This window comes from Cibotium barometz, chromosome 48 (assembly GCF_041138505.1).
Source record: "Cibotium barometz isolate CiBa-2024 chromosome 48, ASM4113850v1, whole genome shotgun sequence".
Taxonomy (NCBI): domain Eukaryota; kingdom Viridiplantae; phylum Streptophyta; class Polypodiopsida; order Cyatheales; family Cibotiaceae; genus Cibotium; species Cibotium barometz.
This window is the reverse complement of record NC_141093.1, coordinates 4,691,309-4,703,688: the sequence shown is the minus strand read 5'-3', so window position 1 is coordinate 4,703,688 and position 12,380 is coordinate 4,691,309. Positions and strand designations below refer to the sequence as shown.

The 12,380-nt window shown below is 46.4% G+C and overlaps 1 protein-coding gene across 6 annotated transcripts in view; it reads right to left on the bottom strand.

The window, feature by feature from the left end:
* LOC147610725 (bHLH transcription factor RHL1-like) overlaps positions 1–12,380 on the bottom strand; it is an 82,008-nt gene that overhangs the window by 47,820 nt on the left and 21,808 nt on the right. The window contains exons 2-5 of one of the 6 annotated variants that reach the window (XM_086785290.1): positions 7,349–7,600; positions 7,162–7,225; positions 6,891–7,046; positions 6,676–6,741 (exon numbers count right to left, since the gene is read on the bottom strand). In XM_086785290.1, the coding sequence (XP_086641416.1) occupies positions 6,676–6,741; positions 6,891–7,046 (222 nt within the window). In that variant the 5' untranslated portion in view covers positions 7,162–7,225; positions 7,349–7,600. Of the gene's footprint in view, positions 1–6,675; positions 6,742–6,890; positions 7,226–7,348; positions 7,601–12,380 lie in introns of all 6 variants that reach the window. The other 5 variants (XM_086785291.1, XM_086785292.1, XM_086785288.1 and 2 more) reach the window with 5 other exon arrangements.

Below are 12,380 nucleotides of genomic sequence, written 5' to 3'. Positions count from 1 at the left end.
TCCCAGACTATTGTTCCAGTTGATCCACCTCAGTCAGTACAAGAGGTTGAGCCCGCAGCTGGAGTAGAGCCCCGGCAACAACAGGAGGCTCCACGATCTGTTCGAGTACCCAGGTGGTTGTTGGACACCCTTCGGGAGTCAAGTGTCACGGAGTTACCCTCCGAGTGGACCATAGAGGACGGCCCTCGAAGATCACACAGAGTCCGCGACAAAAGCAATACAACAGAGCTTCTTCAGGTAAACTATGCTTTGATGTTTCGTATTATGCGGGACAAGGCGCCCATCTTGCTACTTTATTGTTCGACTGAGGACAATGCGGCGGACCTCTTCACGAAGTCTCTACCTCACGCTACGCTCAGGCGGCACTCCAGCTCCTTGGGGTTGATTTCACAGCCGGGAGCTGAGAGGGGGTGTTAGAAGTCATCTCCTGTCTTTATTAGACACCAGGGCCTCTGTTGTGGGTGTGCCCGCCCTGTATAGGTGTTTTCTTATTTTTCCTCACTCCCCGTATTTTTTTCCCATTTTTCCATGGTGTGGGTGGCTGCCACATGCTGGCAGGAGCAATTGGAGCTGGCCGACTGCACTCTTTTGCACATGGAGCTGGCCGACTGCACTCAGTAGGGGTCGTGGGTGATTTCTATGCTGGCCGACTGGAAGTACCCAGTCATGTGGGCTGGCGGCGCATCTCAGCACTGGCCGATTGCAGTTTGGGGCCATATAAATAGGCCCCATTGCCCCCACATTGTTGTATTCAGTTTTCATTGCAGGATCTTGTGTATAGAGAAGAGCTACACGCCTATCTCTCTGCCTCTCTTGTGCTGTCTATTTTCTGCACTCTACTTGCTCTTGTGATCTCAGATTTTGTCATCATCTCCGCTGCGTATTTTGACAAGTACACCAACATTAGCTGCTTCCTCCACTTACGATAATGACCAAATGCAGGAATACCTTGCAGCTCATCAAGTGCAAGGGAATGAATAAACATCTTTTGAGAATGAGCCAAGACAGGGTTTCAGACAAAAGGGGCATGATATCTCCTAAATATATGGAAATGGTTTGAATCTACCCAATAAGATGTTAGAGTTACTTTTAGATAGCAACAAGTGTATTGCAGTACTCTTCTAGTAGAATAAAGACCAAGCATGGTTTATGTACAAACTTTTTAAGGCATGGCAAAGTTTGATGATATTATATGTACACAAAGCTTTTACTTAAGTTTGCCATGAACATAGATTGATGCATTTTCATTGTATACACATTTGAATCAGCTATTTTTCTATCAAGTGATTGTACATGAGATATGTATGGTTGTAAACAATATTGTGCTGAGTATTTGGAAAGGTCAGAGTACTTGACAGTGTACGCATTTCTGAATAGATTATGTGGAATGTATGTCATATACAGGATTCCCTACATGAGTAGGTCATTGACAGCTTGTTCACATTAGTATTTGAGTAATGCTTTATTAAAGTCACGACTCTAGATTCTGGTTGCCATTTTTGGTAGAAGAGAGTATATTTGACATTTAATGATTATTCTAATTTAAAATCAGCCTTGTGTTGGCATTGGGATAATGCAATGTTTCTGCAAATGAGATGGAGCAATCATTTACCTGAAGGCTTGGTATCACAGCTGCAAGAGGGTCTACAGGAGGATTAGACCAGATGATGGGCATCAAAGGCATGAGCTAAACCTTATGGGTGACCTTATGAAGGACAGAAGTTAATGCTAGCAGTGAATACAGTTGGTGCACTGTCAAAGATCAAGAGACATTGTTTTACAGTTGCATTCGTAAGCCTTCGAGGATAAGGGATGCATGGTAACAATTTGCCAAGATGGTAACATGCTTGGATTGCCATCATTAGAGAATGCAAGTGCACTAATGGAATGATGAGGCTGGCGTTTGATGTTTTGGCTGGAGCCCACCAGTGCAAGCGGTGAAGCAAGCCCTTTTTATCTTGATCCCACCTCTCTTCTAGGCTTGTGTGGAGCCATCCAGGAAGTACACATGGTAGAGCTGACTTGAGCCCATCCCGTCTGAGTGTTTAGAATTAGACACTGGGTACATATGGTATCGTCTCCTTGTTGAGTGGCTTGGATAACAGTCTCTCTTTCCCTGCTTAGCAGGGCAATAAAGAAGGCCAAACACACTGAGTCGAGGGTGGACAGAGCAAGCAAGCAATGCGGCCTGTTGGTGCTTCAAACACAGCTAGATATGGGTGGAAGAAGGTGCATCAGGGGGGTCCGATGGTGGGCACTCAAAGGCAGATCTGGGAGAGGATATGTCATGTGCATGCACATGGCTATGCTAGTCCCAGGCTAATCCCTGATTTAGGCAGCAGATAAATACAGTTTTGGACATGATTAGGGTCTTGTCAGGCACTGGAACAGATCCAGATGGAAAGGTACGAAGTTGGCCAGGTGTGGAGAGCTTTACTGGTGGTCGGCAGCCTCTTTGGTATTATTTGTCCAAAGGATCTGGCCGCGACCAGCAGTCGGCCAGGTCATTATGTGTTCCAAGGCCTATATAAGGCTAATTAGAGATCATTTTTAATCGTCTCACTCCCTATGGATTTAGGTCATAGATTAGGCTTTTTGTTATCCTTTTTGGGTAGGCCAAAGGTCTCAGTACATGTACCTTTTTGTACTATATGAATATATTGAATACACAACAATCTCTCTCTCTCTTCTCTGTCTATGTTGAATGTTCTTACATCAAGAGTTCCTATGCAGTGATTAGGGCTGAAAGAAGACTACCCAGAGCTTCTGCTTGTCACATTGGTATTAGAGCTTGAGGCTAAGTCAAAGGTTTCATTGTAATCTATGCCTTTCTCTTGTGCATAGCACTTTGCTACAAGTCCGGCTTTGTAGCGATCAATGCTACCATTAGACTTTCTCTTGATCTTATAGACCCACTACGTACCAATAGCTTTCTTGCTGAAAGGCAAGTCAACTAAATCCCAAGTGGCATTCTTCAAAATGGAATCATATTCTTGCTGCATGTGCATATCCAATTCTGAACCTCTCGTGCTTTGTCAAAAGAGAAAGGCTCTTCTTCATCACACAAGTTGCTCATAAGAGCATGATCCACATAATGCCCAGATGCATGGTGAGAACTAGCATGTTGATTGTGTTCTACTTGCCAAAGGAGCCACTACATTGTTGTCCGCAAGGTTTGCAAGAGCCAATGAGGCACCGATTTAGCTTGCTAAATTGCTGTCCTTTCTTCTCTCAGTGCATCTGTTATGGAAATGAGAATTGTGGAATTATTTGATATTTATGGTACGCTCATTTGCCACATGGTCGTGACTGGCTACGCGCGAGCGTGGAGCAGTGGTCGCACCGCTCGGCCTTCAGTTTCTCTCGTTCTGAGTCAGGCTTCTTCTCAGAAGACTTCTCCAGTGAAGCCTTTCCTTTGCCCTTGTTGTTATTCCGGCCTTTCGACCGTTGGCCAGTTAAGGCCTCCGAACCTCCGCTGTGAGGAGGGTTCGTGAAACGTTCCTCCTGGTCCAAGACCATGGGCACAAGCTCCTCCCAAGTAATGGTGCTGAGCCTGCCACTCGTAATCAAAGAGGAGTAGAAAGCGGAATACTGAGCAGGCAAGTGGGACAGCAAAGTAATGACCATGTCTTCAGATGATATCTCCTTCCCAACCTAGAGGACTTCCTACTACTGAAGGGCCTGCAGCTTGTTAATGTGCTCCCGCATCATCAACGACTTTGCAGGGTTCATAACCCGCATCTGCACTTCCAAGGAGATCCTCTTCATGGGTGATACCCTGTTATAAAGAGAAGCCAAGTGCTGCCATATGCCTCTGGCCAGCATCATATGCTTTACGTGATTGATTACTTGTGGTGTGCAATTGAGGAAAATAAATGACCGGACCCTGGCGTTGACACGATCCCACATCTGTGCCTGTGCCTCACGGTCCTTCTTCATTGACAGTAACTCCCCTTCCTCTGCTTCCGGCCGTGGAACCCCGATAACGATGAAACCAGCAAGGTCATATGACTCCAGCAAAGACTCCATCATAACCTTCCAGATGCCGTATTTGTTCCTGTCCAACTGACGGTCAACTGGGAACGTGGGGAGAGTTGGGATCTTCACATGCTTCTCAGCCAGCTCTAACAAATCTGCCATCGCAGGGATGTAACTGAAAAGGGTGGGTGGGTGGAAAAAAAAAACTCTAAGCAAGTGGCTGTCCAGCAACTTAGCCCGCCTTCCTCTTGCTACTTCTCTTCCCGAGCAGTCCAAGCAGTCCACCAATCAACAACGTAACAATCCCCCTCTTGCTCAGAAAACTCCCAAGATCTTTCAAGAGCCTAGGGCTCTGATACCATGTCAAAATACGCAGCAGATATGATAAAAAAATCTGAGATCACAAGAGCAAGTAGAGTGCAGAAAATAGACAGCACAAGAGAAGGAGAGAGATAGGCGTGTAACTCTTCTCTATACACAAGATCCCGCAATGAAAACTCAATACAACAATGTGGGGTCAATGGGGCCTATTTATATGGCCCCAAACTGCAGTCGGCCAGTGCTGAGATGCGCCGCCAGCCCACATGACTGGGTACTTCCAGTCGGCCAGCATAGAAATCACCCACGACCCCTACTGAGCAGGTCGGCCAGCTCCATGTGCAAAAGAGTGGAGTCGGCCAGCTCCAGTTGCTCCTGCCAGCATGTGGCAGCCACCCACACCATGGAAAAATGGGGAAAAATGGGGATACGGGGAGTGACGAAAAATGAGAAAATGCCTATACAAGGCAGGCACACCCACAACAGAGGCCCTGGTGTCTAATAAAGACAAGAGATGACTTCTAACAGTACTCACCTTGTTCTGAATGAAGGTTCAGTAAGAAAAACTCCAAAAATCCTGGAGTAGCTTGCTTTGTGATGACGTATTCTATGCTTCCACTGTTGAACAACATAACAACACCTTTCTCCATCACCCCCCCAAACCACCCACATAACCATAGCACTTGAATAACTCACCACTCTCTTACTAGTGGATGGACGCTCCCCTCCTACCTACTTTCCAGCACCCGGCTAATGACGGCACCAACAAGGGGAGCTGGAGATAGAGGTAGTTGGGTGACAATTGTCACCATGGACAGTGTCCAGCTAGGACTAGTTGCCAGTCTCTTGGAGCAGAACCATTTGTCGTGTCCAACCAGTGCTAAAAATAGCACCAACAATCCTTTGGTCTCTGCAGACTTGGAGCTAGAAGCTCCGGATGCATGTGCTTGGAGCTAAATTGAGTCAGCTCCTAAGACTACATGCAATTGTCATCGGACTGCGGTGGTTTAGGCACGTTGGCCTGTACCATCCACCTCTTTACATTCATTTCCATATTTTGGAGCACGTCAACAGCATAAGATTCCACGCAGTAGCTACAAACATCACATCGGAGGCTCTAATCCAACCCGAACAGGAAAGCACCCTTTTCCTTCTAGTTGGGCTTTCGCAATTCTAAGGCCAATCGGGTAGGCATTATTAGGTGAAGTCAGTATGGATCGTGCACCCTGACATTCACTCCGTACTCATCCTCAAGGGATGGCAGTAGGAAACGTTGCTTGAGGTCAACCTCAAATTCGTCCCATCAGTACATGACAACCCAGGGCGCATGATTTGTGTTGTTATGCAACCAATCTTGCCACCAACTACATGCTTTGTCTGCCAGTAGGATTTTGTCCTTTTCAGATCTTTCAAGTGCTGAAAAAAAAACTTCAAGTTGATGAATCCAAGAGGGCATAGTTGAAGAATCGAGTTTATGATCTTTTTTGGTAAACAGTTGAATGTGAGAGTGCTTGTTGGAGTTGCTGAAGAATCACTAGAAAGTTATTTTGTCTCCAATCCTTCTCAGTCTTGCAGTGGTCCTCCCCTGTTTCACATCATCCCTGCCTCTCGCTCAGCCTCAAACTCCAATCTCATGCACTCTAAAGTGTGTTGATGTTCTCATTCTAGCTATTCTTCTGTAGGCCCTGTAGGTTTGTTTATTTTGCTTGAAGGCTCTAAGTTTCCTCCAAGTCCCCTTATCAAACAGAAATATTGTCGGTTGACATCCTTAGAGTGGGCATACTACCTGAGAGTACGCCTCTGTTGCCTGTGCTCCTCGACACTTGAGCATTGTGATTGAGCAAATGAGGTGCCCTCATGCCGTTTCCTCCATGTTCCCTTGTTAACAAGAGTATTGTTGGTTGACCTTCTTTGACTGGGTATACTCTCCAGAGCAGGACTAGCATCTCCCCTCTCTTGTCCTGTACTCTTGGACTCCCATGCATGTGAGTGGCATGCCCTCATGTGTAGCCTTCATGTAAGCACAAAGCACTTGCATCTATCACTCAAGGCTGTCAAGGAGTCCCCCATTTTGTGAAGCTATTGGGCTAGGTCCTGCAAAAGCTTGTCCCGACTCTCTTCCTTCCTCAAGGCCAGCCTGCTCCTAATGTGCTTAATTTCAAATTGACTTACAAGAAGTGTCGAGTACAGAAACGGGAGGATCAAATTCAGCTCACCCAATAGAGCAGCAATAAACCCCAAAAGCAACAATAATAAAGCTGAAAAGGTATCAAAAGCAAGACCAAGAATCCTTTCCTGATTCTTAAAAAAATCAAGAATGCCATGAAAAGCAGCAGTAAATACTTAAAAATATGTTTTGGCAAAAGGTATGGCATCTACCTTATTAGAATTAGGGACTAACTCCTGTAGCGCCTTCATTCTTTCCGTTATCCTTTCACGACGGAGCTACACCCATGAGCAAATTGAGTGAACCATGAGAATTTGAAAACGAAGCAATACATTGAAATTAGGTTAAGGAACATGAAGTAACATCAACATCAAGCAGCACTTCTTAGAAAAAAGTAATAAACAAGGAAAGGATGGTAAATATAGACCCGCTCAGCTATACTGTGAGGATCTGTTGCTTGACCCCGACGAGCTCTTACACGAGGTTTGGGTGTCCCAGTAACAACTCCAACCGCACCTTGAGATTGTGCCAAACCCGTGTGACTATCATATGGTGACATTGGCATACCGTGGCCTGACTGCATCTGTCGTGATACACTCGGAAGTTCAATGAGATATCATCACCAAGTACTACAGACATGTATGGAAAGTCCCCTTATCATGAACATGTCACCTCACTGAATAAGAGTGCTAATTGACCTGCTATTTTCTTTGTCCAAAGAGTTAAATTTCTCACAGATGTTGCTTGAATGTTCACCACGCCCTGCAAAACGGCATCCAAAGATATAATACTCATTAAACTTTTTGTCATATCTTTCCATATTGGTTGTTGTATACTGTAGACACAACAAAACAAATGCTCTTTCCTTTATGAACTTCCTCTAACCTCATATAGGCAACATTAAACCTTCAAAGTGCAACCAACTGAGCAGAGGACAAGGTAGCACCATTGCCAGTAACTAGTCATGGATAACCTTGGCCTTCATAAGCAATGACTGAATAGAACCTAGGTCCCAATGCCTCGAGTTCCGGGCTCCTTCTCACTGCCCTGAACAATCTCCCACAAACCCTTACAGATGAACCGGATCTCCATATTCAGCTTCCAATGGGCATAGTTGGTTCCGTCCAACTTGTCCTCCTTGATCATACAGGGGGAAGCCATATCCACAACAACAAAGTGTGAGGACAAAAGGATGGAAGGACCAAAAATACAAGAGATCAGAGTAAAACCACACAGCATGAATATATATATATGTGAGTGAATATATATAAAAAGGTGAGTGCAGATATGTACAAGAGCCCTCATATGAGAGGTGACTCTGAGCAAAAAAAAGGCCAGTGCAGAAGCAGAGAAGGACGTCGGAGCTGAAGCACGATCGATGACTAAGGCTCGCGTTGATGTGAGGCAAAGCACTCCGAGGTGATAGTGGCAGCGGAAAAAGGTGACGTCGATGACGATGATGGTGGCGCAGTCTCTGATGACACGGGTGTTGCGTACCTGAAGCAGAGAGCGCTGTCGTCCCGAGCGGTGCAAGCTCTGGTGACACGGGTGCTGCGTACTTGAAGGAGAGAGGGCTCCGTCCCAAAGTAGCAGGGGGCTGCGTCCCGATGTAGCAGAGAGGGCTTCGGCCCGATGTAGCAGAGAGGGCTGCTGTCCCGATGTAGCAGAGGGCTGCATCCTGAAGTAGCAGAGAGGGCTCCGTCCCGAAGTGGCAGAGAGGGCTGCTGTGCCGATGTAGGGCTGATGTGAGGCTGAAGATAAACGCTGATGTCAGCCCAGATGTAAGCGGTGAAGTAAGGCTGATGTCAGCCCAGATGTAAACGCTGAGGTAAGCCTAATGCAAAACGCAGATGTAAGCATGAGGACAGGCTGATGTAAACGATGTAAGGCTCAGATGATAAGCGCTGATGTACACCTGATGTAAACGCAGATGTAAGCCTGAGGATAGGCTAATGTAAAGCGCTGATGTGAGCTGCAGCAAAACGCAGGTGTCTGCTAAAGCAAAACGCTGGTGTAAGCTGATGTATAAACGTTGATATGTGCTCTGAAGTAGGCGCTGGCATATGCTGAGGTGAAACACAGATGTGAGCTGATGTAGGCCTGATGCAAGCGCCAGGATACAGCCTGATGTTGGCTGATGTGAGCCCTCCAGATGGCGGCCTGGACCAGCCGAGGAAAACGCAAAGTGAACCCCTAGTGAAGGCGGCCAGATGGTACCTGATATGGCGATGAAGTGGTACTGCCTTGATGAGGTATGAGGCAATGCTATTTATAGCAGAGAGGGGTGCTGGTCGGTCACCATAAAGGTGTAGGCCAGCAGCCAAAACAAAAGCCTCGAAATTTTAAAATATAAAATAATCCATAAAATCCCTTTTTTGGGCTGGAAAAGTGCTGTTTCTTCACACCCCCTCTCAGGCCAAAAAGAGGACCATGAGAGAAGATGAAAGAAGATGAAGTATGCCAGAGTCCCACACAAACACAATGGCAGAAGGAATGTATCCCCCTCTAGAAACAAGATCTGATAAAGTCGGAGAGGGCGATCGTGATGGCAAAGGTGGTGTGGATGAGGTGATGTGCATGGGTTGATCGTCTCCCAAAGTATGATCTTGAACAGGATCCTCCACTGAGTAAGAAATCCCAGTCCCTATGTGGTCCAGATCAGAGTTTGGAGAAGCATCTTCTGGTGAGAAGAATCGGTCCTCCGGGAGCGTGGGTAGACGACATCAACCCCTGATACATAAACCCACAAATTCTTTGCAACAAGTACATGTTTCATCATGTATGCCCACATAGGATAGTTGGTGCCATCCAACTTATCCTCAACGGAAAGCATACCAAATAAATCACCAGTATTCCCAGACATGGTGGTCACAAGTGTGTTCAAGCAAGTAGTAATGCTGCAATAATGCTGTAACTCCCAAAAAATTTGGGGGAAATGCTCCAATGCCAACCAAATGTGCCTGCAATAAACAAAATTGCCTGCAAATAGTGCCAATTTCTGCAAAATCGAGTCAATTTCTACAAAATCCCCAAATTTCTAGTGCAATTACGCATCGGACAAAATCAGTGCCAATAATGCAATTTTGAGCTCAATGGTGAAAAGCCCCAAAATTAATGCAGTGTATTTACTAGTTTTTAGCAATTTCTGAGTTTTTGAAAAAAAAAATTACAGAAATACCAATGTTGTGGAGCAACTTCAATCGGGTAGGCACAATAGTGCACACGATTTGTACTGTAGGTATAGTCGCTTCAGTCGATTGGGCGCACAGGTCAACAGGCGACTGTGTAGGTGCCACACAACAGCTGCGTAGGACAGCAGGTACAGTAGTACAGTCGGCGACAGAGTGTATGGAGCAGCATCAGTCGACGATGCAATACAGGCAAATACACAAGGCGGGCCCAATACGGGCAAGTACACAAGGCGGCGCAGCTGGTACAGTCGGGCGGCGGTGGCTCTTGTACGGCCCAGCTGGTACAGTCAACGACGCTGGTACAGTCGTGCAGCGCAGGGCAGGGCGGTAGCTACAAGTCATGGACGGTGCAAAGCACTGGTCGACTAGCAACAGGTACAGTCAACGGACAACATTACAGGCACTTCAGTGTATGGACAATAAGCTGAAGCTTTGACGGGTAGCAAGGGGGGCAAACCCTAATGCTAACCCTAGCCAAGCTCTGATACCAATGTTGGGTATGGGGGGAGAAGCCTACACACAGACACACACACGGCTACAAGAGAGAGAAAACAAGTGAGGCTCAAGAGTGCTGGAAAAGATGTACTCAATAATGATATGAAAATGAAAGTACAAGTGAGTACTAAAAGGCCTAGGGCAAAGTGCCCAACACACATAAGTGTGTTCCCACGGGGAAAAAACCTGTGTCCAGTCACAAGGAAAAAGTGCCCGTGAGTAAGCTGTGTTCACACCTGAACTAGTCGTGAGTGGTCATGACCAACACACAAGAGCAAAACACAATGCAGAAAATAACAGCACAAGAGAGAGAGAGAGAGAGAGGTAGAGGCGTGTAACTCTGCTCTATATACACAAGAAGAATCCCGGAATGATACAAATGTGACAAGGGGACTGGGGGCCATTTTATATGCCCCCCCAACAGCAGTCGGCCTACTGTAGTGCAGCCGACAGGACCACAAACCCCACGACTTGCTGAAATGCACAGTCGGCCAGCAGCAAGGGGGGTCGGCCAGCATCAAGAAGGTCCACGACCTGTGCAGAACAGTCGGCCACCTCCAGTGTATCCACAGATGCAGTCGGCCAAGTTCAAGGTCCTCCTGCCACTACAAGACTGCCTCCCATGCCACAAAAAAAATAGGAAAAATGGGGAAAAAAAATACGGGGAGTGAGGAAAAATGAGAAAACACCTACTAGGGTAGGCACACCCTCAACAAAGGCCCTAGTGTCTACAGAAAGACAGGAGATGACTTCTAACACCCCCTCTTAGCTCCTGGCTATGAAACCAACCACAGGGAGCTAGGGTGCCGCTTGAGCAAATCCTGAGATAGCGACTTCGTGAAGAGGTCCACAGTACTGTCCTCCGTCGAACACAACTCTAGCAAGATGTCATCAGCAACGATCTGTTCACGAACAAAGTGCCTCTGGATGACCATGGGTTCCTCCAGCAGAAGCCCAAGCCTGCAATACAACCTCACCACCTCACAAGCAGCAATCTTCAGGTTGGAGAGCTGATTCTCCAAGGCTACCTTCTGAGCAAAGTTCTCATGGTGATACCTCCTCTGGATGGTATCCCACAATTCTTCTACAATTTTCCTCATCATTGTCATCAAATTGACGAGCAATAGAGGGTTTTATGTTGAAAAAGATAAAGGCATGAGCCCTTGTATCTTTGTCAGCCCAAGCATCAATCACAACATGAGGAGAAGTAGCATCGGGAGAGACATCTGTACAAGAAAGAATACCCCATAGCCGATGATATCGAAGGAGAGTCATCATCTGTAGTGCCCAATCAAGATATTTGGTTCCATCTAAGATGGATTCCTTGGGAAGTTAAGGAATGGATGAAGAGATAACAGTCGATGTAAGAGCCATGGAATCCTCCTCTTGAATTTAAAGCAAAAGGGCTACAAGTAGGTAGCTCGGGGTTGCCCACTCCTCCCTAGATGCTCGGTGAGGTGAAAGAAAGATCTAGAACTATACTCCTACCGGAGATCCAGGCACACGGGTGAAGATAGGAGCCAAACCTATGAGCAATGAAGTAAGGGAGGGAGAGGCTAATGGAGCAAGTGCATGGTGCTACCACTAGTCACAGGCCGGGGTAGTGACATAATACAAAGTTAGGCACGGTGCTACCACTAGTTCGGGGCAGGGACAGAATACAAAGTTAGGACGGTGCTACCACTAGTTCGAGGCAGGGATAGAATACAGAGTTAGGCACGGTGCTACCACTAATCCGGGGTAGGGATAGAATACCAAAAAAAAAAAACGCTGCAAGGTACTGTTTTGCGAATGAGTGCAGAAAAAATGATGATTTTTGCTCGAAGTAAATCTCCAAAACGCAACCACCAAGGGAGCAGAGTAGAAAAAAAAAAACATAAGCTGAAAACTCTTCTTGCTGATCTGTGGAAGGACAAGATCTTGCAGAATACAAAATTAGGCACGGTGCTACAACTCCTCTCGGCTCCTGGATGTGGAACCAATCCCATTGAGCTGGAGTGCTGCCGGAGCAGCTGGAAGTAAATCTCCAAAACGCAACCACCAAGGCAGCAGAGCATAAAAAAAACGCGAGCTAAAAACTCTTCTTGTTGATCTGTGGAAGGACAAGATCTTGCAGAATACAAAATTAGGCACGATGCTACCACTCCTCTCAGCTCCTGGATGTGGTAGCTGAAAATACTAGTATGTCGTCCAGAAAAATGAACACAAACTTTCCTATTAAGTCCATGAAC